A 27,249-nucleotide genomic window follows, 5' to 3' on the forward strand; every position below is an offset into this window, starting at 1 on the left:
TCTCTCTCAAATAGGACATTCCAGTCAAACCTGGGTAATATAACCAATGTTTCCAATGGTGTCCTATTATAAGAACATGTTCTTATTGAACTTATGCAAATAACCAGAATTTATTTCCCATTTAGCCATTGCCACAAACCCCAGCCAAACCCTCCTGGATATGAACTTATATCCAGTTCACAACTCATATCTGGCATTAATACCCCCAAGGCCTATGCTCGATTTACTACCATTTTGCCTCTAAGAGAGCTTCTTTCTGGCTAGCACCCCAATCCCATTGGCTTCCTTTCTTAACCAAGTTTTTTTTTTTTTTTAAATGTTTATTCATTTGAGAGAGAAAGAGAATCCCAAGTAGGCTCTGCATCACCAACACAGAGCCTGATGTGGGGCTCGAATTCACAATCTGCAAGATTATAACCTGAGCTGAAACCAAGAGTGGGATGCTTAACTGACTGAGCCACCCAGGCACCCCTCTTAACCAAGGTTTATAAAGGTCTTGCCGTCTGTGCTAGGTGGTGAATAAAAGGTCTCCAGTAGCCCAATAAACAAAAGCTTGTAAATCCTTTACCATTTTAGGGATTGGGAAGGCTTATATTTTATCAGTGACTGCCCCTGGCATCACTTTTATCTTACCCACCCATATGACACCCAGGATCTTTACCTATTGACCGAATCCTTGGACAGTGTTGTATATACCTCCCATCCTCATGGCTAAGCACGCCTGTAATGATACAGCTGCTTGAGACAGGGAGGAGAAGTTACAAGTTAACATAACATCACCTATACCATCCTGTGACAAATTGTGGGACTATGGAGATACCATGGGGCAGAGCCTGGAAAGTCCATTGTTTCCCATTCCACATAAAGGTGAATTGGTCTTGGAATTCAAGTCCTAATAGAATGCTGAAAAAGGCATTACATAGATAGATCCAGTACAAAATGACCCAGTCTTAATGGATGCTGTGGTGTTTTTCTAACAATAAGGCCGTATTAGTTGGCTTGGACGGGTGGAGTAAATTTGTGGCATTTCCTATAATCTGTTGTCATTCACCAGGCCCCAGTAGATTTCTTTATAGAATGAACCAGACTACTGAAGAGCTTTCAACAGGCCCGATTACCCCTGCCTTTTCTAATTCTCTCATGGTGGTAATCTTGTTATGCGTGCCAATCTGTAGGTAGAGACTAGTTGGTCTGACCTTGATAGTTTGTCCCCCTATACCAACAATAGCCTTTGTTTCTCCCTGAAATGTTGAGTGGTCTCCACAGATAAGTGCACGTTCAGCTCTGGGGCCTAATAGAGCCAGTACAGTTCATTTGTTATTGTGAGACCAATAAATGTTTAATTCCACATAGAGCCTCAGGAGGCCCCTTATTTGACACCCTAGAGGGCAAAGTTGGCCTAATCCCTAGCTTCTAGGGGTAGGGGTATCCACCCCCGAAACCCTCTGTTAGAGGAGGGGCACTCAATGACACACCAGGCTTTTTTGAGCCTTCTTTCAATAGAGAAAAAGGTTTTCCTTTGGGCAAGGTCTTCCAGTCTTAGCAAGGCTGAACTGGGTTGTTGGTCTAGATTTTCCTTGGGGCCCCAGAGGACATTAAGGCTTGCCACAATGCTTACATGACACCTTGATGGGCCTCCTTTCCACCATTTTATTGTTGGCAGGATTCTTTCTTTTTCCCTGTTCTCCAACCTATTTCCCTTATGATGGATTCTTTCAGTTCCACTTAGGCCAGCCACCATAGGGGCCACTGTACCAACGGGCCAGTTAGCCATAGGGGCAAGGACAGATACTCAAGTCCCGAACATGCCCCCAGGGCTGAGATTGGGTCTTTCCTACCAGAGGAAAACAATTCTTTGGGCTTGTACAATGTTGGGTGTAAATGCAGGTTTCATCCCCGGTTCATGCACAATATTGTGTAGTTCTTCCACAGACGTCCAGCATAATGGAGGGGAGGGAACATCCCTTCCTTGGGTCAGGTTATCTTCATGCCAGCATTTATCTAATCAATCAAATTAGCTAAGCACCAGTGATTCTCACCCATGCCTGCATCACACTGTCTCCACCACAAGGCAGGTAGAATAGCGACTGAGGCCATCCCCGACATCCCAAACCTATCCAACACAATCCCATCTCCCCCAGTCTCAACAAACAAGCTGCCACCCCCACCTGGGCCCCCACCCCCACTAAAAGCAGCTGGTTAGCTTCACCAACTCGTGGCAGAACCTTCCCTATCTAAAGGCAACGCTTCCCTCGTCTGTCCAAGTGCTCTCCTTACAACTCCCAGGCTGCGGGGACTCACAACACACAGATCAAGGCCAGACTACACCCGGGAGAGCTTGTTCAGTCCCCTTCTCCGTTTCCTTTCCCCTACTCTCTAGGAGAAAGTAACAGTCCCCCGGGTGTCCTAGGTGTTCTGGGGGCATCCTCTACTTACACCCTGGTTTCAAACGCTCCAGGGACCTGGCTGTCTCCCCACGTAGCGGTGGCCAGCCAGCGTGGGACTCAACCAGACTGTGGCCTCTCCCCCAGTTGGCCCCTCTACCTGTGCTTGTTCCCATTTGACTCTCTTTCCTGACCCAGCAACTTCTAGAAGGTGGAAGAGGACCAGGAAAGTATCCTCTAGCTTGAGAAGGCACTTTAAGACCGAAGAACGGAGCAAGCAACTCCATACCACTTCTTCAGTATTATGCAGGGCAACTTACTGTCAGGAGAGTCAGAAGGGCAATGACCCAGATGATAGGCAGCCATCCTCCACAGCTCTCCTCTGCCCTGACCTTCCTTAATCCCAGCTTTACGGCGCAGGCGAATGGTGGTGAGGTCACAGGGTGGTTATCCAAATGGGCACCACCTGTGCACCAGAGGGTCTATGCTCATTACCTAAAGTGGGGCCTTCTGTGTGCCACAGCAGGGAAGGTCAGAACAAGCCTTCTCCCATTCCAGTCAGGGCACTCATTAACCTTCTTGCGGCCTGGGACATGTAGTCTCAAGGGGGGGTCATCTCAGGGACGTGAACAAGATGGAGGGCCAAGGATGGAGTGTTGTCAGCCCCCCTATAGTTGGAGAAAGGATAATTCTATAAATGGTGCTCGGGCTATAGGTTCTCAGAAAGATTAAATGAGTTGCCTAAGATCTTCTCGTACTCGACACAGCTGGCCACTCGGTCCCACTTCAAATACCCTCTTTCCTGGCTACAGTCATACTTCCTCTTGACTTTTCCTCGGCATCTTCTGGGCTATTCCTCAGTTTCCTCTGGTAATTTCCTCCCTCCCTTCCTCCCCTCGAAATGTTGATCCTGTAGATTCTCAGGCCCCTCGAGATTGAGTCTCTTTTATTCTCTCTCCATTCTGTCTTAAATTAAAAATGCCATCTAAATGTATATGATTCCTATATCTGTTTCATCACCACCCCAGACTAGTCTGACGAGTTCCTGTCATATATCTTACTGCCTACTCGACACCTTTACTTGGATCTCTTACAGACAGCTCACGCGCATCATGTACAAAACTGAACACTTGATTTCTCCCTGAGACTATTTCTCACTAAGTTTCTCCGTCTCGGTGAATGACATCATCATCCACCCAGTTGTACACACCAGAAGCCTTTTTTATTTCTATCTTCATCCCGCCTTCAAATCCAACATATGACCTCGTGTCATGGCCTGTGCCTCTAAAATGGAGCTCAACGCCCCCCATTTCTTTTCACATCCTTGGTCCTTAGGCTTTTGCCAACACTCCAGCCCCGCACTAATACTCTTATACGTCCTGCTCCCTCCTCTCTCCAAATCCATTCTCCATATAGTATTTGGAATTTTTTTAAGGCAGGGAGGGGCACAGGGAGAGAGAGAGAGAGAGAGAGAGAGAGAGAATCTCAAGCAGGCTCCACACCCAACGCCAAGACTGATGCGGGCTTACGAATGTGAGACCTAAGCCAAAATCAAGGGTCGAACACTCGACTGAGCCACCCAGGCACAGTCTTTGGAATTATTTTTAAAATGTAAAGGGGGGGGGGTGGTGATAAATAGGCAGAGCCTGGAGGATTTTTAGGATTAGAGGATTTTCTTTTTTTCTTTTTTCTTTTTTTTCTTTTTTAAATTTTTTTTTCCAACGTTTATTTATTTTTGGGACAGAGAGAGACAGAGCATGAACGGGGGAGGGGCAGAGAGAGGGAGACACAAAATCGGAAACAGGCTCCAGGCTCCAAGCCATCAGCCCAGAGCCCGACGTGGGGCTCGAACTCACGGACCGCGAGATCGTGACCTGGCTGAAGTCGGACGCTTAACCGACTGCGCCACCCAGGCGCCCCAAGAATTAGAGGATTTTCTATACGATACTCTAGCGGTGGGTACATGCTTCAAATCTGCCCCTTGTCAAAGCCCATCGGATGTACAGCACCAAGATCGAGCCCTAATGTGAACTATGGATTCTGGGTGACGTGTTACCGTAGGGTCATGGATTGTAACAAACGAACCACTCTGGTGGGGGACACTGATAGTGGGGAGGCTGAGCAAGTGTGTGGGCAGGGGGTATTTGGGAAATCTGTGCACCTGCCACTCAGTTTTGCTGTGAACCTAAAACCGCTCTAAAAATATTTTTTAAAGGATAAATTGGATGATACCACTCTCCCTGCTTACAATCTTCTAGTGGCTTACAACTTGCCTCCGAAATAAAATCCAGATGCCTTTTTGTGGCTGCCAAGACCCCTACCTTTCTCTCCAACCCCAGCTATGCCAGCCTTGAACCTTCCACCCACGCTGGCGTCTCCTCTCTGTGAACAAACCCCTCTGGTGTCTTGGAGTTTGCCTTTCCTCCAGCCTCTCTCTGCCGTGCCTCTTGGGACATCCCCTCTTACACCCTTGTTTCCTCCTTTTTTCTCCAATCTTAACTGAAGATTGATGCCGTCTCAGAGGGCTTTCCGGACCACTGTATCGAAATGAGAGCTCCGCCCCATGTTTTCTTGTAACCTCCTATCTGTTTTCTTCACAGGACTTTCCTCCATTGCAAATTCTATCTTCATCCGTTTGCCTGTTTATTATTGCTCTGTCCCACTGAACTGTAAATTCCATTGAGGGCAGGGACTAGATCTGTTTTCAGTTACCACTGTAGACCTGAGGTCTCGTACGAAGTAGGCAAGCGGTAAATATTTGACGAACGAACGAACGCATGAATGTACATCTGGCTAGTAAGCGGTGCAGGCAGGATTCAAACCCAGGATCTGACTCTGGAATCTGTGTTGTGACCTCTAATGCTATGAGTAAAAGTAATTCGTCTTTGGTGGAATTGTAGTGTGAAGTTAATTTTAGTATAAAATCTAAAATTCTTTTAAAATGCAATAATCCATATGCTAACCCTTCCGTGACAAGAGAGTCATGCTTGATTGGCCTGTGTCCTGCAAATAAACAGTGATGCTGGATAACATCAAGGCCATATTTGGCGTGTTGCTTATTACTGAGATGCCCAGACAAGGTCCCCTGCAACGATTCTATCAACTCTATTAAGTTTTCTGTGAAATCACATCAAATGACTTTGGGAAAGTTACTTAACCTGTTTCGACCGTTAGTTCTTCACCTACAAGATGGGGAAAGAGCTATTTCATGGGATCATTTAGGTGGACTGAAGGAAATCAGAGATGAAAAGTCCTCGCAGTGGGGTTAGTCTACGGCGGGCAGATAGTAAACGTAGGTCTCTCTCTCTCTCTCTCTCTCTCTTTTTTAAAGTCTTAATTCTTCAGTTGACTGAAAAACTCTAATCATTAGGGCTAACTAACCAGGGATCCTTTTTAAAACTATTTCTAAGTTCCGACATGGTTCAGAGTTGCTGGAGTAACATGCCAAGTCCTCAGAAACCAATGATGCAGGGAGAAGTAGGAAGGAGGCTTGCCCACGCAGGGGACCTTTGATATCTGCAGGCAGGTTCCAGGTCCAGACAGACCGCATTCTAAATCCATACTGAGCTCAGAGTTTATGTCACCGGCAGCTACAGCCCCAGTTTGAAGTCCATACCGTTCCAAGAATTTGTGTTTGGTTCCTGAGTTTACATTTCCCCGCCGTGTACATTTCCCAAGGCATAGCTTTGAGGAACGTACGAGAAAACTAGGGAAACTTACCTGTTCTTTTCTAAGTTAACTTTTCGAGAGAAGTTTGATTCAGTTCATTGATTCTGCCTTGAACAACACCACCACAAAGTGAGACAAACACTGGTATTTAGGGATGGGAAATTTTCTTTCTTTTTTTTCTATTGTCTCACAGGACTTTGCTCTCCAGGATTTGCCAAGTCCTCTATTTCATGTGCTTAATGAAAGTCTTGGGTCCCACTTCTCTTGAGATCGATTTGAGAGGATCATAATGCTTTCCTAACAAAAATGTCAGAATTTCTTTTCTGTCTCTCAGGTTTTGGATGTTATCGTGACAAAACTGGACAAGCTGGCGGAGGAAGCCACAGAATTTTTAGAGAATCTGGAAATGTAAAAAATGGAATTGAATGGATTTAAAAATTTTTAATTTGTAATTGAAGTATAGTTGACATGTACTATTAAATTAGTTTCGGGTGTACAACATAGTGACTCAACAATTCTACATCTCATGAAATGCTCCCTACAGGTAGTGTATTACAGTATCATTGGCTACATTCCCTATGCTGTACTTTTCATCCTCGCAACGTATTTATTTTATAACTGCAAGTCTGTACCTCTTAACCCCCTTCACCTATTTTGCCCATCCCCCCCACCCCCTCCCCCGCCTTGGCAACCACCAGTTTGTTCTCTATATTTATGAGTCTGTTTCTCTGTTGTTGTAATTGTTGCTGTTTGGTCCTGCGTTTTGTTTTTCAGATTCCACCCACAAGGGAGATCGTATGATACCTGTCTTTTTCTGTCTGACTGATTTCACTTAGCGTAATATGCTCTGGGTCCATCCATGTTGTTGCAAATGGCAGGGTCTCGTTCTTTTAATGGCTGAGTAATATTCCACCACATATATCACTCTTCTTTATCCATTCATCTATGGATGGACGCTTGGGCTGCCTCCATATCTTGGCTGTTGTAAATAATGCTGCCATAAAGATAGGGGTGCAACATATCTTTCCAAATTGGTGCTTTCGTTTTCCTCAGGTCCATACCTAGAACTGAAATGACCTAGTCGTATGGTACTTCTATTTGTAGTTTTTTTGAGGACATTTTATACTGCTTTCCACAGTGGCACAATAGATTCCTAGTGCCTTCTGACTCCAGGACAATTAAATCGACCACTTGCTAAATACTCTTTTTGGAGGAGAAAAACTTAGAGCTAAGTACTACAAATTTTAAGATTTATCATAAAGATATTATTTCCTTACAAGTCACTCTGAGGCTTTAGCCTGCTGGACATACACGCCCACTGTAAAATTAATGAAGCCTTACCTGCCTTTGTTGACTGGCACTTGGTCAAAGGGAATGGCCAAGGAAATAGTTTTATGACATCCTAGGGCAAAATTATTGGTGCTTCTGATGTCTCTTATGGATTGGCTTTACGATTTGTTTACTTATTGTTCAAGGTAATCCGTTCCATTTTTTAATTTCTAAAATCAGGTAAGTTTATTCCAAGGGTAATTGTATCGAGACCCTTTGTACTTTTCTTCACATCAGTTTAGTGTCCGCGAGGAACATTTTATTACATTCAAACTCTCTTCTTCAGGGCAATCCTGTCTTTTACATTTCATTTTTTGGTTCTGGGCTCCATTCGATTTTTACTCACAGAATTAAATCAGAGGGAGTCATCGTTCTGCTTTTTATAGTGTTTCTAAGTATCTCAGAAAGACAAGATCATTTTCTCCTACCTTTTAATAAAATCTACTGAGGGGTTTTAGTAAAAGTGAACGTTCCTTTTTTGACGTTTTTGGAAAGGGAAGAAATACTTTCGATGCCATCTGCTCAGTCTGGCTCCCTCCGGCTCCCAGGAGAAGTCAGGGCCAGCCCCGGCCCCCATGTGCTCACTGCCTCCTTCGCTGGCGCTTTGTTAACGCACCAGAAGGAAACGTCTCCTGTCTTGACTTCACAAGGCTGAAAGGTTCTGCTAGTCTCGTTTTTCCAACCTGGGTGCATTTACACCCTTCTGGTGAGAGGGAAAACCCCAGAATGGGATTGGAATAAACAATGCAGGGACCGGTGAAAATGCATCCATTGACAATTGTTTGCACCAATAAAACAGCCCCAGGAGGACTTTGTCAGTGATCAGTGACTCCGGTTCATGTTTTGGGGTGGCATTTAAAGAACCCACTTCTAAGATTAGCCTCGAAGAGAAGGAATTTTGTTGTTTTTGTTGTTTCTGTAACAGAGCACCTCAGAATGATACTTTTTGGTAGAAGACTTAGAATTTACACCCACACATCTTGTGACATTTTATTATAAAATTTAAAAAAATCACCATCCAATTTTAAGCTCGATAGTTGCATCCTCCCATCAAAATATAGAAAACTCAAAAGCAGAGGAAATAGAAATAGCACTGATATGGCTGTGACACACTGATGTAGCTGTGAGGTCCTTCGGTTTCTATGAGTCGTGGGTGCCTCTTTGGAGGGCTACCAGGAAAAGTTGAGTTTTGATGAATTTGTGTTTCTCGAGTATAATGCCTAGAAATACAACGAGGTCTTCACATGTTATGACTGTTGGAAACTGCTTTTCCTAAAATAAAAAGTATTTAGGCTAAAATTAACCAACTCAGGAAACAAGAGATGTTGGCAGGGATGCAGAGAAAAAGGATCCCTTTTGCACTGCTGGTGGGAATGCAAACTGGTGCAGCTACTCTGGAAAACAGTATGGAGGTTCCTCAAAAAATTAAAAATAGAACTACCCTACGATCCAGAAATTGCACTACTAGGTGTTTATCCAAAGGATACAAGAGTGCTGATTCGAAGGGGCACATGCACACCAATGTTTATAGCACTGCCAACAATAGCCAAACTATGGAAAGAGCCCAAATCTTTCCTTATCAACTGATGAATGGATAAAGAAGATGTGGTGTGTATATACACACGCACACACACACACACACACACACACACACAGTGGAACATTGGCGATCAAAAAGAGTGAAAACTTGCCATTTGTAACAATGTGGATGGAACTAGAATGTATTATGCTAAGCGAACTAAGTCAATCAGAGAAAAATAAATATCATGTGATTTCAGTCACATGTGGAATTTAAGAAACAAAACAGATGAACATAGGAGAAAGGAAGGAAAAATAAGACAAAAACAGAGAGGGAGGCAAAACTATAAGAGACTCTTAAATACAGAGAACAAACTGAGGGTTGCCAGCAGGCTGCTGGGTGAGGGGGATGGGCTAAATGGGTGATGGGCATTAAGGAGGGCACTTGTTGGGAGGAACACTGGGTGTTCTACGTAAGTGATGAATCACGGAATTCTACTTCTGAAACGATTATTACACTATATGTTAACTAACTTGGATTTAAATAAAATTAAAAAAAATTTTTAAAAACAAAACAGAAATATTTAGACTTGTATGATGATGTGTTTCCCTACGATTTAGGCAGCCTGGGCTTTCTGGACAATTTGCCTAAATAGTGTGCATTTAAACTGATCGCAATCGTTGAGTAAATGGTTCACTGTGGTCCACAGGTAGGATTTCCCTCCCTCTGTTGACTTGGTTCTTGGATTCCACTTAACTACTGAAATTAATTGCTTATGAGGAGGACCCGGATAAAAGTGCGATTTGAAAATGCTAACATGTGGGAGATGTGAACAAATTCCCAGTGGCCGAACATCTCTAGACTCTGCTAATCTTGAATTACTATTCAGAATACTCTTACAGCTCTTCTCTGCTTCATTTTATGCCTTGAATATTCTGATACAACACCTAGGTGCTTTCACATTATGTGTTCAATCATTTGGTCCTTGTCGAATTAGTTTGCCAAATTGCTTTCTGATCGGGACTCTTCAGGAGAGCAGACTCCCTCTTTGGTGTGCACGCAGGTATTCCTTAATAGCATTTTGCTCTCATCAATACAGAGACGCATGGAGAGGATGATTGAATATCCACTTGGAACGCCTTGATTTGAATGGTCCACGTAGATATGAACCAGGTCAGCCAGTTGCAGTAAGCATGTTATGGCAGGTAAGACAAAAATACTGGGAACCACGCATTGTCTGCCTTTGGTTAACATATAATTAATAGCATATTTCTATGTGAGTATAGTCTTTCCATCAAAAACGTCCACAAGTTCTGGACAGATCCAATGGAAAGATTTTTTTTCAAGGCCTTGAGTAAAGAAATATGGTCTCCTTTTTGATAAAAACAGATATCTGCCCAACTGGAATAGGGTACTATCTGTGGAATTTTGTACCCTAAACTATCCCATGAAGAAATTCAAGAGTTAGAGGGGAAATTTCAAGACTTCTGTGTCCAGGTTCTTTGTTTCCAAAGGGCTTCAAAGACATAAAAGGCTATTATCATTCTAATCGTCTCCTTACAAGTTGGAAATGATGAGCTAAACCTACAGGCATGAGAACACATGTGTGGGTGGGTAGGGTTTTTTCTTCAGTTAGTATTTAGGCTGATAATTTGTGCCATACAACTTCGAGTTAACACTCTTCCTCCGATTTCTCTGTCAAAACACAGCATGATTTAGGACCGAACGCTATTAAATATACGTAGGAAAGCATCGAAAGGTATGGAAGATGTTATATGAGCGTAAGGTACTGAGATTTCATCTGATGGGAGAATATCTTAGTTTCAAAACTCTTTCGCAGTCAATGCAATACAACAGCAGATAAAACAGTAGCTAACCCAGAGGCTACATGCAAACAGAAACAACAAAATGTACAGTGAACGTTCTTCCTTCATTTGCTTCCTTAGCAAATAGAATTTGATTGCCAAGTTCTTCACAGAACGATGAGTCTTTTGTGTTTTATTTCTATCTATAGACACAGAGATCTGTCCCTCTGCCATGGAGATGTTGTCTTATAGGAGGATCGTATTTCAGCAAACATAATTAAACCATCACAAACAGAGCCTTCCATTAGTCAGACCAGAGTTATTGCTGTTGTGCCTCAGACGCATATGAAAGTATTTCACATTCTGCTGGGGGAAAAGAAAGACCACTAAATATTTCATGGGTTTTTCCTGATCAGATTGTTTATTTCTCAACATTTTAAAGAGATACTTAATTTTTCCCAACAGCTATTTTTGTCAACGCGTTAGAGAAATAGATATTAAGGGCAAAATTTGCATGGGATGACAAAAGCTGGTATTTTCCTGGAATGATGCTTACTGTGTGCATTAAAATAAATCTCACACTGTTCTCCAGAAAATGTCCTTGGCATTTGATGTGTTCTCTAAAGCTATATTCTGGTAATGTTCTGCATCTAAGGTTCCGAGCAGGGGGAGAAATCATGTTTTGATTGGTGTGATTCAATATACATTTGGGTTTCATGCAAAAAATAAAAAGACACTAGAGGGCGCTATTTGATTTTCTTTTTCACTGTGTTGTGCCGCACTGGCAGTGCATCGGGGCGCTGAAAAATGCCCTGTTCTCCTAACCAGGGCCAAATTGCAATGAAATATAGGGTAAAGAAGTAACTGAGTTCCAGGAGAGAGGCTAGGAGCTTCACAATGGGGTAGAGGCTAAATTCAGAATTAGTAAATAAGTAATTCTTTATTACCCCAAACCTACATGATTATCACCTTTTGATAATTAATTCCTTTGGTTAAAAGAAATTTTATTAGGGGGCACCTGGGTAGCTCAGTCGGTTAAGCGTCCGACTTCGGCTCAGGTCATGATCTCACAGCTCGTGAGTTCGAGCCCCGTGTCGGGCTCTGGGCTGACAGCTCGCAGACTGGAGCCTGCTTCGGGTTCTGTGTCTCCCTCTCTCTCTGCCCCTCCCCTGCTCGCGCTCTCTCTCATAATGAATAAATGTTAAAAAAAATTTTTTTAAAAAGAAATGTTATTAGATTTCAAGCTCTCACTAAATGTCAAATGGTTCTAAAAATAGAATATTAGACAATGTAAAACAATTAATGCTCTCAAGTTTTGCCACCAGGATTTTGAGTAGCGCACACATCTACTACTGGTTAAGAAACTAATTATAGAATTCCCAATTGTCAGAAATGCCAGACCCCACGATGTTGTTCTTTTTGATATCAGACAAATACCAGGTTAATAAGATTCCCAATTAACTTCCTTTTTAACCTTTGCTAAGCAAGTGCTCTTTTTTCCTCCCCTTCCTTGAGGCAAATCTTTTTGAGTGGCAGGAAAAGGCAATGTTCTGGAGTTAATCTAAATATATACTGCCATATGATTTACATTTGTATGGTGTCATTTTCTAACACAAGAATATTTGAAAAGAAGCTTCATATTCTCCTTTTACAGAGAGGAAAGTTGAGGCATCACCCTGTCGAATGATTCGTTTCAAGCGGAGAATTAGTAGAAGCATCAGGATCACCGTCCAGTTCTGCCTTCCTGACGGTCTTGGGTTTTAGTTCTGTAAAACTATTTCCCTTTAACACAGACAGGAATGATTGACTCAAAGATAACATGACAGCTGTCACCCTGGACTTCCAGTTCTTCTGTCCTCCAGGCTCACCGGAAGCTCATCCTTCCCTGCTCTCAGTTAGTTTACAGCCATGCAACACGCTGGACATTTCACTGCGGACGACGAAATGGGAACAGAAGTGATCTGGTGTCCTTTCCAGGGTGTGAGTCTCCACATTCTCCCCCCCACTTGCCTCGGTGAACCCCAAAGCTTTGTGTTGATAATGAAAACAAAAGCATCAAAAGATAATGAAATCTCAAGAAACAACAAGTGTTGGCGAGAACGTGGAGAAAAGAGAGCCTTGGTAGGAATGAGATCAGGGCAGCCACTGTGGAAAACAGTATGGCGGTTCCTCAAAAAAGCGAATACTAGAACGAGCATACAATCCAGCAATGCCACTTCTGGGTACTTACGCAGAGGAAACAGCAACACCAGTTGGGAAAGATATCTGTACCCCTATGTTCATCGCAGCATTCCTTACAATAGCCAACATATGGAAAAAACTTGAGTCTATCAGTGGACAGATGGATAAAGAATGAGTGACACACACACACACACACAGTATTTTTTAGCCACAAAATAAAGAGGGAAATCCTGTCATTTGCAACAACATGGATGGACCTGGAGGGCATTATGCTAAGTGAAATAAATCAAAGTCAAATACCGCATAATCTCACTTATACACAGATTCATTATTTTGAGAGAGAGAGAGCACGCACATGTGAGTTGGGGAGGGGCAGAGAGAGAGGGAGACAGAGAATCCCAAGCAGGCTCCAGGCTCTGAGCTGTCAGCACAGAGCCGGACACGGGGCTTGAACCCACAAACTGTGAGACCATGACCCGAGCCGAAATCAAGAGTCAGACAACCAACTGGACCACCTAGAATTCTAAAAAAAAAAAAAAAAAAAAAGCAAAGAAAGAAAGAAAAAAGAGCTCACAGATACACAGAATTGCCAGAGGTGGTGGTGGGGGGTGGGTGTCAGTGGCAAAATGAGTGAAGGTGGTCAGAATGTACAAATTTCCAGTTATCAAATAAGTCCTGGGCATGTAATGGACAGCATAGTGACCATAGTTCGTAATACTGCGTTGTATATTTCAAAGTCAGTAAGAGTTACTTACAAGAACTTAAAAGGTCTCATCACAAGAAAAAATATTGGTAACTGTGGGAGGTAATAGATGTTAACGAGTCTTCCTGTGGTGATCATTTCACAGTATATACAAATAGCAACTCCTACTGTATACCTGAAACTCATATAATGTTATGTGTCCATTATATCCCCCAATTTTTTGAAGTGTGGTTCTGAAGCAGGAACAGAAAAATAAATCAATGGAAGAAAATCAAGAGCTCATAAACAGAACCACAGAGACTGAAACTTGCTATACAGTAATGGCAGTACCACAGTTCTATGGGGAAAGGATAAATTGTTCAATAGCTTCTGTTGAGGAAAAAAAAGAAATAGTGAAGTCTCCATCAACCTGTCCCAGGGTGAGAGTGAGGACTGGAGCCCATAGGCACAGGTAAGAAAGAAACCTTGGTGTGTAAGCCACTGAGATTCTGGGGTGTTCTGTGATGGTACCATGACCTAACTTATCCTAATGATGAGACAAGCTAAGGACATCAACCAAGTGAGAAAACCAAAGGCCAGAATAAAAGTGTAGGAAGAACAGGTTTAAAGAACTAAAAAGAAACCTAAACAAACAAACAAAAAAACAACCCAAACCCAACAAACTATAGTCTTCAATTTGGACATTTGGAAATTTCTCATGACTTCCATAAGAAAATCAATAAAGGGAAGTTATTAAATATTGAAACACTTCCTCATTTTTTTTTTTTTTTGGTTAAGATTTATCTCAGGAAATCAAGTAAAAGAATGAATGAGACATTCTTGTGTTCAACTTGGGATCTGATTGTGAACATCCAAACCTTCAACTGTGTAAATGACAAGGTTTTTCATGTGAAGACAGAACACGCATGTAACATCAGTTTCTCTCTTGGTGAGGAAGGGGCATTGTGTCTCACTTACGATAGGCGGCTGGGTCCCTCAACCCACCTCGATGCTCAGCGTTTTCCCGGAAGATCTCAAGACGTCCAAGTCGAAGCAGGTGCACATTTTCCCCCGGCAATACCAGCTGTCCTCTTAGCCACATGGCATGTGTAACTGGCAAGACAAGCTAGAATTTGTGGACCCTCCCAGAGGGCTGGGTGGTCAAAGCACCTCAGCACAGACTGCGTCTACACCCCAGCTTCCTCAGCCCAGGGACAGTTGCCTGTTGCATGCAAGACAACGCTAATCATATCCACACCCATGGTCAAGGACACTAGGATTTATGCTCAGCTTTTCAGAGTTCCCAGAAAAATATAAAAATACCATCAGCTTCAATCCAAAACAACTTCAAAATAAACTTGAAGTGGGTTTTACTTTGTTTTTAACCTTAAAAAAGAGAGGCAGCCCACGGATATATTTAGCAGTCCCCCATTTGGCAGTTAATTACAGCAAATGCGAGTTTGTGCACCACATACAAAAGAGGACACTACCTGCTTCTCTTCCACGCTGCCCGGTAACGTCCTGCTGATGCTCTGTAAGTCCACGCGAATGGCCATGTAACAAAATCCCATTAAAGCTCTAGCCAGCAGTTATCTACCTGGTCCAATCGCTGCTGATTTTTGAAATCAGAGCGTGCTATTTGGTGTGCAAAGCCTAATATCAGCAAAAATTCCTTCAGTCACTGAGTGATGAGAATACTTGAACACAAAGTTTATTTAAGCATAAAATACATTAAAAATTATTTGGTTGATTTGTAAAAGAGAAGGGTCCGGGTGGGGGATGGAGACAGGGTTCCCCGGGTCTGCAAACAATCTGCCGAGCTGCCATGGCAAGATTGAGGGACGCGGGGGGAGGGAAGGAGGAGCTCATCATAAACAGAAGTGAGCAACACGTACGTATCAGAGATCAGACACTTCCAAACATCAGAAAGATTCCTTAGACCCAAACCTTCCAGTCATTGCTTCTCAATATTGTTCCAACAGGCCCTTTCTCTGTGAAAAACTATGATCCAGAAATAGCACTGGCTTGACAGATTTCTCTGGTTAGATTTCTGGTCAGACTTCTCTAACCAGGACTTTTTTTTTCCTTTACTGGTTTTTCACGTGAACCGAAGTTTCTAGTGACAACTGTTTGGGAATTTTAGGCAAGTTACGTGCTTTTTCCACAACTGGCTTTTAGAAGCCCTGTTGTGGGCTTTGCAAGTGGAGCTTGGAATTTCACTCATTTCTGGGACTCAGACTGAGGCAGGTGGTTAAACTTTGAGAATTGCTGGACATTTTCAAATAGGTTTTGACTTAAGGGTACACACCTTTTATCCTACAGGGAGTTGAAGTAAATTACAGTACATTATATAGAAACTTTGAGTTAATTATGAGGTCATGCCTGATTTATAGACAAAATGCCATAGTGAAATCTGGGTCATGATGAGAAGCAGCGTCCAAACTTGAAGTTCAGTGGAAGAATTGGATGCTGTGAACAGAGAGGAACATAGTAAGTCCTGTGAAGGAAAATACCTGTTGGACAGGAATCAGAAACACTTTGTGGTACTCAACCAAATAAATGAACCCACTTTCTTCATGGCAAAGGACTCACTTTATCCAAATGGTGCTGACTGAGGCAGGAAAGCAGCAGAATTAACTCAACCTTTAGAAGAGTCCTGCTAACCTCAGGGAGACCATGGGCTAAGGTTTGTTGGATCAAACACCCCAGTCCCAACCACAGCCCAGGTACACTTGGTGACCTGATTGAGCACCATTATTTGGTCCTTAAACAGTTGGATATCTTATTTTTTAAAAAATCACCTTCATCTTTTAGATGAAAGAACAAGACTCAAAGGTTAAATCTCTCTCTCTCTATCTCTATATCTATCTATCTCCAAGATGGTGCTACAATTCCTTGGTGCTGTCTCCATCTTCCCATCTTAATTTCTGGAATTTAGGTCACTTGCTGGGGGGACCTCACAGATGAATGTCTCCTACTCAGGGGAAAGAGCTCCCTGTGCTCCCAGCCACCTGCCCTGAACAGGAGGTTGCATTTACCCCGGCAGCTCTTGCCATCCTCCTGAAGGGTTCCCGTCACACAGCTGCACAGCGGCCCGTCTACCCGGCTCGTGCAAATCTGCTCACACCCTCCATTGTCCTCACACCAGTCCAGCCCTGAAAAAGAGCAGCTGGTTAAGTCAACTTCAGACAGGTCAAGTCTTGAACTCCTATCTCAGGGTGAGACTTTAAACAGAGGAGAGGAAGAAGAAAAGCCCAACGCTGTCATGGGATTTGAGGAGTCTGTGAGAAGACTTCATTACGGAAGCGGCCCATCTTCTCCACCTGGTGTCCTCAACTTCCTCATTCGCCAGATTCACATTGTAGTTGAAACACACCCAAGAGTTGGTCCAGGCCTTCAAATCCCATTGTTTTAATCATTTATAATGTGCTTTGAGGGGACATACATACTTTTTCTCCTAATAGGTCCCACTGAAATGATCTGCTCTTTATGTTCCTTGGTATAATCTGTGGCAATCCTGGAATTTTGTGGGCAATTCTGAAAGACAGAACACCAGAGGGAAAATTTCACACAATTAAGCTGATAACTTATTCTTCACCATGTTTCCATCTCCGAAAGAGGCAGTGGTCCCAGCCTCGAGCACTATCGCTGCTCAGATTAATTAGAACCAATGCATTCTTGATCATGGAGCCCACTGGGACTCTGGGCTTTATGTTGAGCAGAATTAAATATATTCCTCGCACAAGAATTAGATGCAAAGATGCTCCCTTCCCAGGAACGGGGATTGTTGGATCACATCGGGCAATAAGGTATGCAGCGGCATCTGTAAGTAGCTCTGACCATAATTCATGGTGTGATTCTGCAAACATTGGGGAGAACGTGAAGCTGGAATATTAAAAGTTAGGGAGCTGATATCAGTGCAATAAGATCTCAGGTGCGGATGTAAGCCTGACATGGGAGAGATGACTGGTTTGTCACCACCTTCCAACAGCCCCTCCAGAAGCCTCTCCAGAGCCACCGGCTGGCGTGGATCTGGATGAATTGCAGGAAAGTCACTGTCTGAAGAACATCTGGCAGAAAATTCCTGAACCCAGGGGTCTGCCTCTACAGTGTAGTGGAGCTGGGTCCCACTGTTCCTGTCAGATTCAGGTGGCCTGGCTCCTTGAGACTCTGGTGTGGTGGTTCTTGAACAGGGCCAATTTTGCCCCCTCCTTCCCCCAGGGGATGTTTAGCAGTGTTGGGGAGCATTTTTGGGGTGTGGCAGCTGGGGAGGAGGTGCTATTTGCGTCTAGTGGGCAGAGGCCAGGGGTGCTGCTGAACATCCTACAGTGCACAGAACTGTCCCTACGACCAAGAACAATTTGGTCCAAAAGGTCAATAATGCCGAGGTCTGAGAAACCCTTGTGCTCTATGCCCATGAGGTCTTGTGCTCTATGCCCACGGCAGAGATTTCAGAGACAGAGAAGGAGAGTAAATGGACACCATTCTACCGCATCCTCTCTCTTATGGTCTCACCAAAGACGAGCCATTGGGGATGCTTCCCATCTGGGGACGCTTCCAATTCAGCCACTTCCAGGTGCTGTGAGTCCCAAAGAACTCTCAGGAGCCACACAGATCCTGGTGTCCATGATCCCCATGTTGAGAAAAGCGGGGCAGCAAGAAATAGGGCCAGGCAGTTCATTTTCACGCTCTCACTTACTATCTTACAGGAGTACTTTTCTGAATCGCACAGTGACACTGCACAGTGAAGGTGAACTTCATCATAATCCCCGATGAACTTGAAGACGGTGACGTGAAAGCGACAGGTTAGGGAGACACCGTTCTCCTCGATGCCGATGGTGTTATCTTTAATGTTCTGACACCTGTTCAGAGGAAAATGGGATCTTCGCTTCACACGTTTGCTTCTATTTCATATATAACCATCATAATAGGTAAAAACGTCTTTGCCTTTGAGAGTGACCTCTGGACTGTGTGGGTGTCACATTTACTCCCACTTTATTTTCACGGTTGGCTTTAAAGGCATCGGATAACACCTCAAACTAGTATCCTAAGCGCATAAAAGCAACATGACTGCAGGAACTGCCCCCGACTTTCCTGTACCTCAGTTTCTATTCTGCCCCTCATAGTGTCGTGCTTTACTGCCCGGCCGACATAGTGTCGTGATATCAACTCAACACACACACACGATTAGTCCTTGCTACAGCTGTACTTTCTCTGGTTATCCATCTGGGGAGGGTCCCCTGATCAAAACCCTCTTGGGTCATCTTCCCACATATTCAAATCAGTGGGAGCTGGAGAAGAGGGAAGACCAGTCCAGGATGACCTAAAGCTCCCTTGGCTGCAGGTGTGCCTCTTCTCTCCCTCTGCCTCCACCCCTTGTGGTATTGGGCCACCGGCCTCCCTCAGGCACACAGACCTGCCTCTGCTACCTAAGAGCTCCCCAAATGCATCACAGCCTCTTAGGCCCCACGGTCTTTCCACATGAAGCCTCCCCAGTCTGGGAGTCTTCCCATGCCTACTCCCGCTCTTTCCCCAACACCAGTCTATAGCTCCCCCCTTCTCTACAAATAACCCCTCGCACTGCCCTGACCGGGCAAGAACAGGTGGCTTTTCCTGGATTCCTGGAGGGCAAAAAATCAGGCTGTGATCCTCACTGTGTCTCTAACACACTGCAGGGCACGTGGGAAGTATCTAAACATCTCTGTAAAGGAACAAACGAGGGAATGAATGGATTGTGCCGCCATCACTAATGCTGGCCTATAGGAGCCAAGAAGTTATCTAAAAATGATAAAGATAAAAAGGGTGACTCTTTTTTTTTTTTAATCGCTCCTTCCCCGAGCCCACAGGATTAAACAGCTTAGTGATAAGGAAAATGAAAAACTGAAGTTATCCTTCAGCACCCCCACACCTATTAGGTTTTATAATTAGTCTTCAAGGCAATAATCTCTTAAATGCTTTGAAATGAAAACTTACTTGCCATACTTTTCCTTGTCACTGTTATTCATTTGAATAATCTAAATTGGTTTAAAGTTTCTAAAATGTTCACAGCACTCCAACCTTCACCCAGGCCTTCCGTCTTAGCCAGAGTCACTGGGGGTGCCATTGCTACCCTCTGCAGAGCCACGGAGGAAGAGCTGACCCCCCAAAATTCTGAAGTGAACCCATTTTGCTGCTCATGCTTTTGCCCAGATGAGTTCACTGGAAAAACAACTAACCACATCCGTCCAAGAAAGGTCAGAAGGACTCATGAGGTAAAATTCCCTCATAGGACAAAATCAAACAACAGTTTCATCTGCAGGCCTTTGCTCAGACCCTGGGGCAGGCCCAGTTTTATGAACATGCTCACGCACTCATTCTCTCTCCTCTCTGGATCAAGTGTATTAAACACTATCTTAAAACTGCCAAACACTGGGGTGCCCGGGTGGCTCAGTTGGTCAAGTGTTGGATTTGGGCTCAGATCATGATCTCATAGTTCATGAGTTCCAGCTCCTCGTTGAGGCCTGTGCTGATGGTGCAGAGCCTACTTGGGATTCTCTCTCTCCCCCTCTCTCTCTGCCCATCCCTCACTCATGCTCTCTGTCTGAAAATAAATTTTAAAAACTTAAAAAATAAAATAAAATAAAACTGCCAACCACTGTGTCCTTCAAAGGAGGCACAGACCCTACAACCAGGCTTGCAACACTACAGGGGCTCATATCTGAGCTCTATCCCTTAGGGAAAGGACTATGACGGGAAGGAGAGAAATCCACACTGTGAATTAACCAGTAGTCACCAAGTCCCTCCCTTTGCCTCCAAGGAGGCTAAGAACCAGCTCAGGAAGACAAATCCCTCAGCGACCCCTGCCACAAGCCCCGTCTGACCACTTAGGGTGGCGGTGTGTCCTGATACTTGGAAAGATTCTTCTTCTGCCCCTGGTAAGTTGAGTGGCCTTGGGTGAGCTGTGTACCTAACATCTCTGAACCTGTTTAATCTGCAAAAATAGTGGTTATCCATGGTTTGCCCAGAACCACACCTTCTTTTGGGAAAACTCTTCCTTTTCAACCCTAAAACTAATTATAGTATCTATAATGCTCCCTGACACGCCAGGGTAGGTGTCGGCCCAGGCTGGGGACAGGATTCAGGACATGCTACCCCTCAAATCTGGCACCTTGGCATACTTAATATTTTAAGGTGAAGGAGTTTGAGAAAAGCAGAAGCAGAAAGGTCACTCTGACCTTTCCCTGACTCTTTGTCCCTGAAACAGGTCACAGGGCCCTCATGTGAGAGGTGCCCCCCCCAACACCTGCAGGAAAGGAACATCCTTATCTCCAAAGACAGAGGGACAGCAAGAAGAATCCTAACAGGCTTTGCTAAGCTCCTCCCGTTTACCATACTGACCTCATACCCTTTGACCTCTCATACTTGTCCGTGACCGTCTACTCTTCACCTAACCCAGCAAAAAATACTCAGGTTCAACCACTTCTTGAGATCCTCATTTCCTCATGAAGGCTTTCAGTATCACAGAGAACTGGTATTAAATATATTGTATGCTTTTCTCCTGTTAGTCTTTTCACTAGTAGATTTTCATACCCAGCTAGAATTACCGTTGCTTGACATAACCCGTATGTGTTTTTAAAAAAGAAAAATTGGGGTGCCTGGGTGGCTCAGTTGGTTAAATGTCCTACTTCGGCTCAGGTCATGATCTCTCAGTTCGTGGGTCAGAGTCCCGTGTCAGGCCCTGTGCTGACAGATCGGAGCCTGGAGCCTGCTTTGGATTCTGTGTCTCCCTCTCTCTCTGTTCCCCCCCCACCCAACCACTGTTTTCACTCTTTCTCTTTCCCTCTCAAAAATAAAATATAAAAAAAATTTTAATGAATAAATAAAAAGGAAAAATAATTATTATTGGTCTGTAGTCTTTTCTTCTTCTTTATTCATTCAATAAATTTTGTTCCATATGTGTCAGGGCACACAGTAGGTGCTGGGCATATAGCAGTGAATAAAACAAAAGTCATCGATTTTATAAACGATTCTAGTGTATTCTGTGCTTCTGTTTCTTCTCTTCTACGGTTCTAGCTCTTTTTCTATTCTGATGGATGTCCTGTTCGCCAGACTGTAGTTGTGGCATTCCTTCTTTTGCAGGTGATCCCCATTTCTCTCAGACTGCAATTCAAATAGGCAGGGCACGATCCCCTCTCTGATCACTGTGAGAATAAAGCATTCTGTAGTGACTGCCACAGGACTTGGGGACCCACCACTACGTTGCTGTGTGACTTGAAGCAAGTGGCTTGGTCTCCCGAAGCCTCAGCCTGCTAGGGTAGAAAGTGAGGCTTACAATGTCTACCTCACAGGTTTGTTCAGAGAATTAGAGTTCCTGGATGCACAGCACAAATACCCCTTCCCATTCTCTTCTCTAAAACCTTCTCTACAAACTGGTACTGGCGAATATTACCCTAAAAGCTCTCAGACGGTCCTCTGAGAGGAGGCCACTCACCCCCCTTCAATGATGAAGTATCGGAGTTTGTCATTGCTGTCTCGGGACGGGGTGGCATAGCACTTGTTCAGCGTCAGGATCAAATGTGTGGCGTCAGCGCCGACCACAAAGACCCCGACGTACAGCACATCTCGAGTCGTCAACACCACTTCACCCTGGCGGTAAGGATGTTTGTAGGAGGCGTTTTTGTAGAGCGCCATCTTGGTGGTGAAGCTGCCTTCTTGGGTTGGAACTGTGAGGTTAATGACACTGAAAGGGAAATAAGCATGCAGTGAGGAGGAATGCCAAACAATCATATTTATGCAGTTACTACCAGTTTCAAGCTGATTATGCAGAGGGAAGGCAAAGCAGACGACAGAAAAGTCTAAGTCCAAAATGGTACCTGTAAGCCACATGTGGCAATTAAAATAAAATTAAATTAAAAATTCAATTCCTCAGCACCCCTAGCCACATTTCAATTGCTCAATTTCCATATACAGCTATTTTATTGGATAGTACAGATACAGTACATTTCCATCACTGTAGAAAGTTCTGTTACACAGTGCTGGTCCAAGGCATTTAGGTGAAGAAAACAGGAACTATTTCTTCCCCCGTGCTTCAAAGACAAATGCTAGCAATTTTGATTATGCTAACCTCAACTGTCAAGGAAAAGACAAAGCAATGTGCACAGCCCGTGAGATTCTTTACCTTAGCATAGGCTTTATAACAGAATCTAAAGAGATCTTGATATCCAGCTCGTAAGCACACGAAAATTCCACATTGATCGTCCGGTCCCTAGTGATGATGTTGCCAGTGTTGTTGGCACTTTCGATCCAGATTGTGTTTTTATACATGATATGAGTGCCATTGGACTGCAAAGGAAGGTCAGAAATCATTAAAGGGGGGAGTGAATAAGTGGCTTGCATTTCAAATCCACAGCCCCGAAAGTAGAGAAATGGCTTCATTCCATACATAATCCAGAGGCTGGTATAAGTCACTATTGAGCTAGCTTCAGCATTTACTAACAACAACAACAACAAAAAATGTCGCATTAGATGTCAATGGCACCCTTCAGGCTGATAACCTTGAGTGTCCACAGAGGGTGAATTCATGTACCCTGAATTCTAACTACAACCGGCCCCAGTTATCTGTGGGAACCCAAGCTCAGGACAGCATGAAGTATTGCTATCCCAGGGTCATATAAATCTTCTTCAAGTCCTAATTCAAAATCTCTCTTCCACCAGATCTTCTACCGGACCTTCCCACAAGGACCAAGAGGAACAAATGTAAGTTTCACCTGCTCACTCCTTTTGAGTTAATGAATGCAGATATATATATATATATATATATATATATATATATATATATACACACACATATATATATATATTTTAAAGACAGCAGGAAGGAACAGGAGGAAGAGAATCAAGATGGTTTGCCAAATATAAGTAGGACAATCTGACACTGAAAGGTGGGGCCTTGCTGTATTTCTGCAGCCAACTGTTTTTTTTTAAATATATGAAATTTATTGTCAAATTGGTTTCCATACAACACCCAGTGCTCATCCCAAAAGATGCCCTCTTCAATACCCATCTCCCACCCCCCATCAGCCCTCAGTTTGTTCTCATTTTTTAAGAGTCTCTTATGCTTTGGCTCTCTCCCACTCTAACCTCTTTTTTTTTTTTTTCCTTTCCCTCTCCCATGGGTTCCTGTTAAGTTTCTCAGGATCCACATAAGAGTGAAAACATATGGTATTTGTCTTTCTCTGTATGGCTTATTTCACTTAGCCTAACACTCTCCAGTTCTGTCCACGTTGCTACAAAGGGCCATGTTTCATTCTTTCTCATTGCCACATAGTACTCCATTGTGTATATAAACCACAATTTCTTTATCCATTCATCAGCTGATGGACATTTAGGCTCTTTCCATAATTTGGCTATTGTTGAGAGTGTGCAGCCAATTGTTAAATGATGTCTGGGACACCCTTACCCCCCAAAACAGCTGAACCCAGCTGTATTTACCCAGAAGAACAAGAGAAGCAGGAGCAAGGTAACAAAAATTTGTCAATGTGCTAGGCAAAGGACAACAGCAGATAGTGTAAATCAAGGACAGGAGTCTGTCACTTATCATGATCTTTCAGTTCAACAAACTACTTAGCACCAATTATTCTCCTTGATGTCTTTTTTTTTTCAATTTTTTAATGTTTGTTTATTTATTTTGAGAGAGAGAGAGAGAGAGAGAGAGAGAGAGAGACTCTCAAGCAGGCTCCCTACTGTGAGCGCAGACCCCGACGTGGGGCTCGAACTCACAAACCACAAGATCACAGCTTGAGCTGAAACCAAGAATCAGTGCTTGACTGACGGAGCCACCCGGGTGTCCCTATTCTCCTTGATGTCTTTCATTTCACATATGCCTTGTGCTGTTTTCCGGGGAGGATCTTTCTAAGCAGACCCCCCGGGAGGTTGGCTTTGAGGACAACCCACGTGCAAAACACCCAGAGCTGTCCCCACCTCGGCCCGATGTTCTTTCCGGCCCCAGGTTTCTCACCTGTACAATGTTGCCACAGTTCCCTTTGGTGTTGTTGATCTGAAAGGAGATAAAGTCTTCCCCCTCGATGTGGGAGCACCGTCTGTCATTGATCCTCACACCCTCCCTCTCAAAGCCGAGCTGGAAGAGTTTGCACTTAGATATGGACACTTCCATCTGGGCCGCCTTGCAGGTTACCTCTGCATCAATAATGTCATGTGAGTCTGTGGGGACAGTTATCATGAGAGGCCAGTCAGTGGGGGCCGGTGGTGCTGCAGGGTGGGGGCGAGGCGCCCCATCACCGTTTGCTTTAGAAGAGGCTAATATCCTCACGCAAACGCTGGGGCACTTCTAATTCAGCTTTGATCCAACCAAATGCACGTTTGCATGCATTCAAGGCAAAAACCGGGGCATTGTTAAGCTTTTTATTTTATTTTATTTTATTTTATTTTTTTATTTTTTTAAAGATGGAAACGCTAACAGATTGTGTTTTGTCTTTTCTTCCCAGACCCAGGGCTCCGCCCCACTCTGGTGGGAGCTACTTTCCCAGGGGAACTCACTGTGGAGCCCGGCTAACGGGCACACCCCCAGGTGGGAGCAGCCCTGGGCAGCCCACCCCGAGGCCCCCCGCGGGTTCCCAGGCGAGTGTCAGGAGCTCTTGCTTTCTGACACGATAATGCACCAACTGACATTTTCTCCGAGTACATAAACACGGGCTAATGAGCACTATAGAAACACAGGGACACGTTTGATCTGCTCGGGTGAAGCCCTTGAACGGCACCCTCCGAGGGAGTCTTCCGGTCAATGACGATGTTACGGTCAGCGCGTGCCTCCCAAATGACCCGGTTCGGGCCGGGGCAGGGAGGCGGGGGTGAACGCAGCCCCCCTTCAGGCCGACCTCACAGGTGCGCCTGGCGGGGACAAGGCCTTTCCTACCTTCCGGGGGGCTGCGGCTCGGAGCAGGGCCTGGGGTCCTGGTTATGTACTGTTGGCATCAGAGACTGCCCTTGTGTCTTCAGAACCAATTAATCTGCCTTTAGGGCCCCTGGCGCTCTCGCTCTGAGGCTCACATGTTTTCGCCAAACTACGCTACTTTCCCGCGAGTCTAGAGGATCAATTCGGATCTCTGTGATGTTGAACACGGCCACAGGTGGAAGTGGCTGATTCTATTCATGTACACATCTAGGCATTATCATTTATCGAAGAAAAGGATGTCACTATGAGGAGATGAACATTAGCCTGCTTTGAAGATGTCAGATGGCTTCCTCGTCCTGCTTCGATCGATGCTCCTTGTGAAACCTCCGCTATGTGGGTCTCTAGCTAGCACGGGACGCGTGGGCTCCACCCCAGCTGCCCTGCGGTGCAGCCACCAGGCCTCCCCCGTGGGGGTCTGTCCGCACGGGGAGGGGGCAGGTGTCACTCACTGTTTCCATAGGGGGGCGGCTCGATGCAGCCACACAGCTCTCCTCCGTTTTCCAGCTCACAGGTCCGGTTGGGACAGTCTGCCCCCACACAGGGATCTTCAACCACTCCTGCTAAAAAGGAAAACAAACAGAAACACGCACGACTTGATTTTCACACCCACGCTTGCTAGCATGTGGCTATACTCTGGACTTGCCATTGTCAGGGAATCGGTGGTAGTCAGAGGGCAGCTGGGAATCAACAGACAGAGCCACCTTCCAGAAAACGATGACAACAGCGGGGCTCCTGCTCTGGGCTCGGCACTGGGCTTCATGCTTTGGTTGCATTATCTCCTCCAACCCTCACACATGCTCTGCGACCTGAGTAGCCCTCGTTTCACAGCTGAAACTTGCCCAAGGTCCGCACACTGGAAGGTAAGTGGCGAGGATGGAGGGCAGAGACACAGAACTGCCAAGATACGGTACGATTAATGTTCTCACCACACTGTTCTACCATTACATGCATTTGTCTCTTTGTACTTATACAGAGAAGGGTCCAATCATTTATCTCCATATTCCCCACACCCAGACGCCTCACAGTTGAGTGTTCAATAAATATCTGTCAGGTATGAAAATTTTAGGGGTGCCTGGGTGGCTCAGTCGGTTGAGCGTCCGACTTCGGCTCAGGTCATGATCTCGCGGTCTGTGGGTTCGAGCCCTGCGTCGGGCTCCGTGCCGATGGCTGGGAGCCTGGAGCCTGCTTCGGATTCTGTCTCCCTTTCTCTCTGCCCCTCCCCCGCTCATGCGCGCGCGCGCTCTCTCTCTCTCTCTCTCTCTCTCTGTCAAATATAAATAAACATTAAAAAAAAAAGAAAGAACGAAAATCTTAGGGCCAGTAAAATCCCAGAGAGGTCCTTCAGATAGGACTTCCTGGTCTGTTCTGATTCACGTTCTCCTTTTCCCATAAATGTCTATGTACTTAATTTTATAAAAATAGACAAACCGAAACCTACATGCAACTTGCCAGCAATGACTTAGATTAATTCTACTATTTTGGCAACAACAGTAAAACTGTAAGGAAAAAACAAACGTATGTGGAGTGCCATCATCATCATATTGTAAATAATTATTTCCACAGCAGATGAGTCCACAGACCACCTGTAAGAACGTCAACTCCTCAGTTTGAGAAACACTAATTGAGAGCATCTTCTTTTGGATGCTCATTTCTTTATTTAAAGAAGCTCTCCCCCTGTCAGATATAGAAATCCTCCTATTCGTCATGGCACAGAATGGTGAGTACTTAAA

The 27,249-nt window shown here is 44.5% G+C and overlaps 1 protein-coding gene across 1 annotated transcript in view; it reads right to left on the reverse strand.

Annotated features, from left to right (window-relative positions):
• Window positions 1-15,255: 15,255 nt before the first annotated feature.
• Window positions 15,256-27,249, reverse strand: part of TECTA (tectorin alpha) — a 70,733-nt gene continuing 58,739 nt past the window's right edge. The window contains exons 16-23 of the mRNA XM_027036760.2: window positions 25,969-26,079; window positions 24,566-24,768; window positions 22,727-22,890; window positions 22,040-22,288; window positions 18,269-18,431; window positions 17,019-17,106; window positions 16,608-16,724; window positions 15,256-16,038 (exon numbers count right to left, since the gene is read on the reverse strand). Of these exons, the coding sequence (XP_026892561.2) occupies window positions 15,938-16,038; window positions 16,608-16,724; window positions 17,019-17,106; window positions 18,269-18,431; window positions 22,040-22,288; window positions 22,727-22,890; window positions 24,566-24,768; window positions 25,969-26,079 (1,196 nt within the window). The 3' untranslated portion in view covers window positions 15,256-15,937. The remainder of the gene's footprint in view (window positions 16,039-16,607; window positions 16,725-17,018; window positions 17,107-18,268; window positions 18,432-22,039; window positions 22,289-22,726; window positions 22,891-24,565; window positions 24,769-25,968; window positions 26,080-27,249) is intronic.

Source organism: Acinonyx jubatus, chromosome D1 (genome assembly GCF_027475565.1).
Source record: "Acinonyx jubatus isolate Ajub_Pintada_27869175 chromosome D1, VMU_Ajub_asm_v1.0, whole genome shotgun sequence".
Lineage (NCBI taxonomy): Eukaryota > Metazoa > Chordata > Mammalia > Carnivora > Felidae > Acinonyx > Acinonyx jubatus.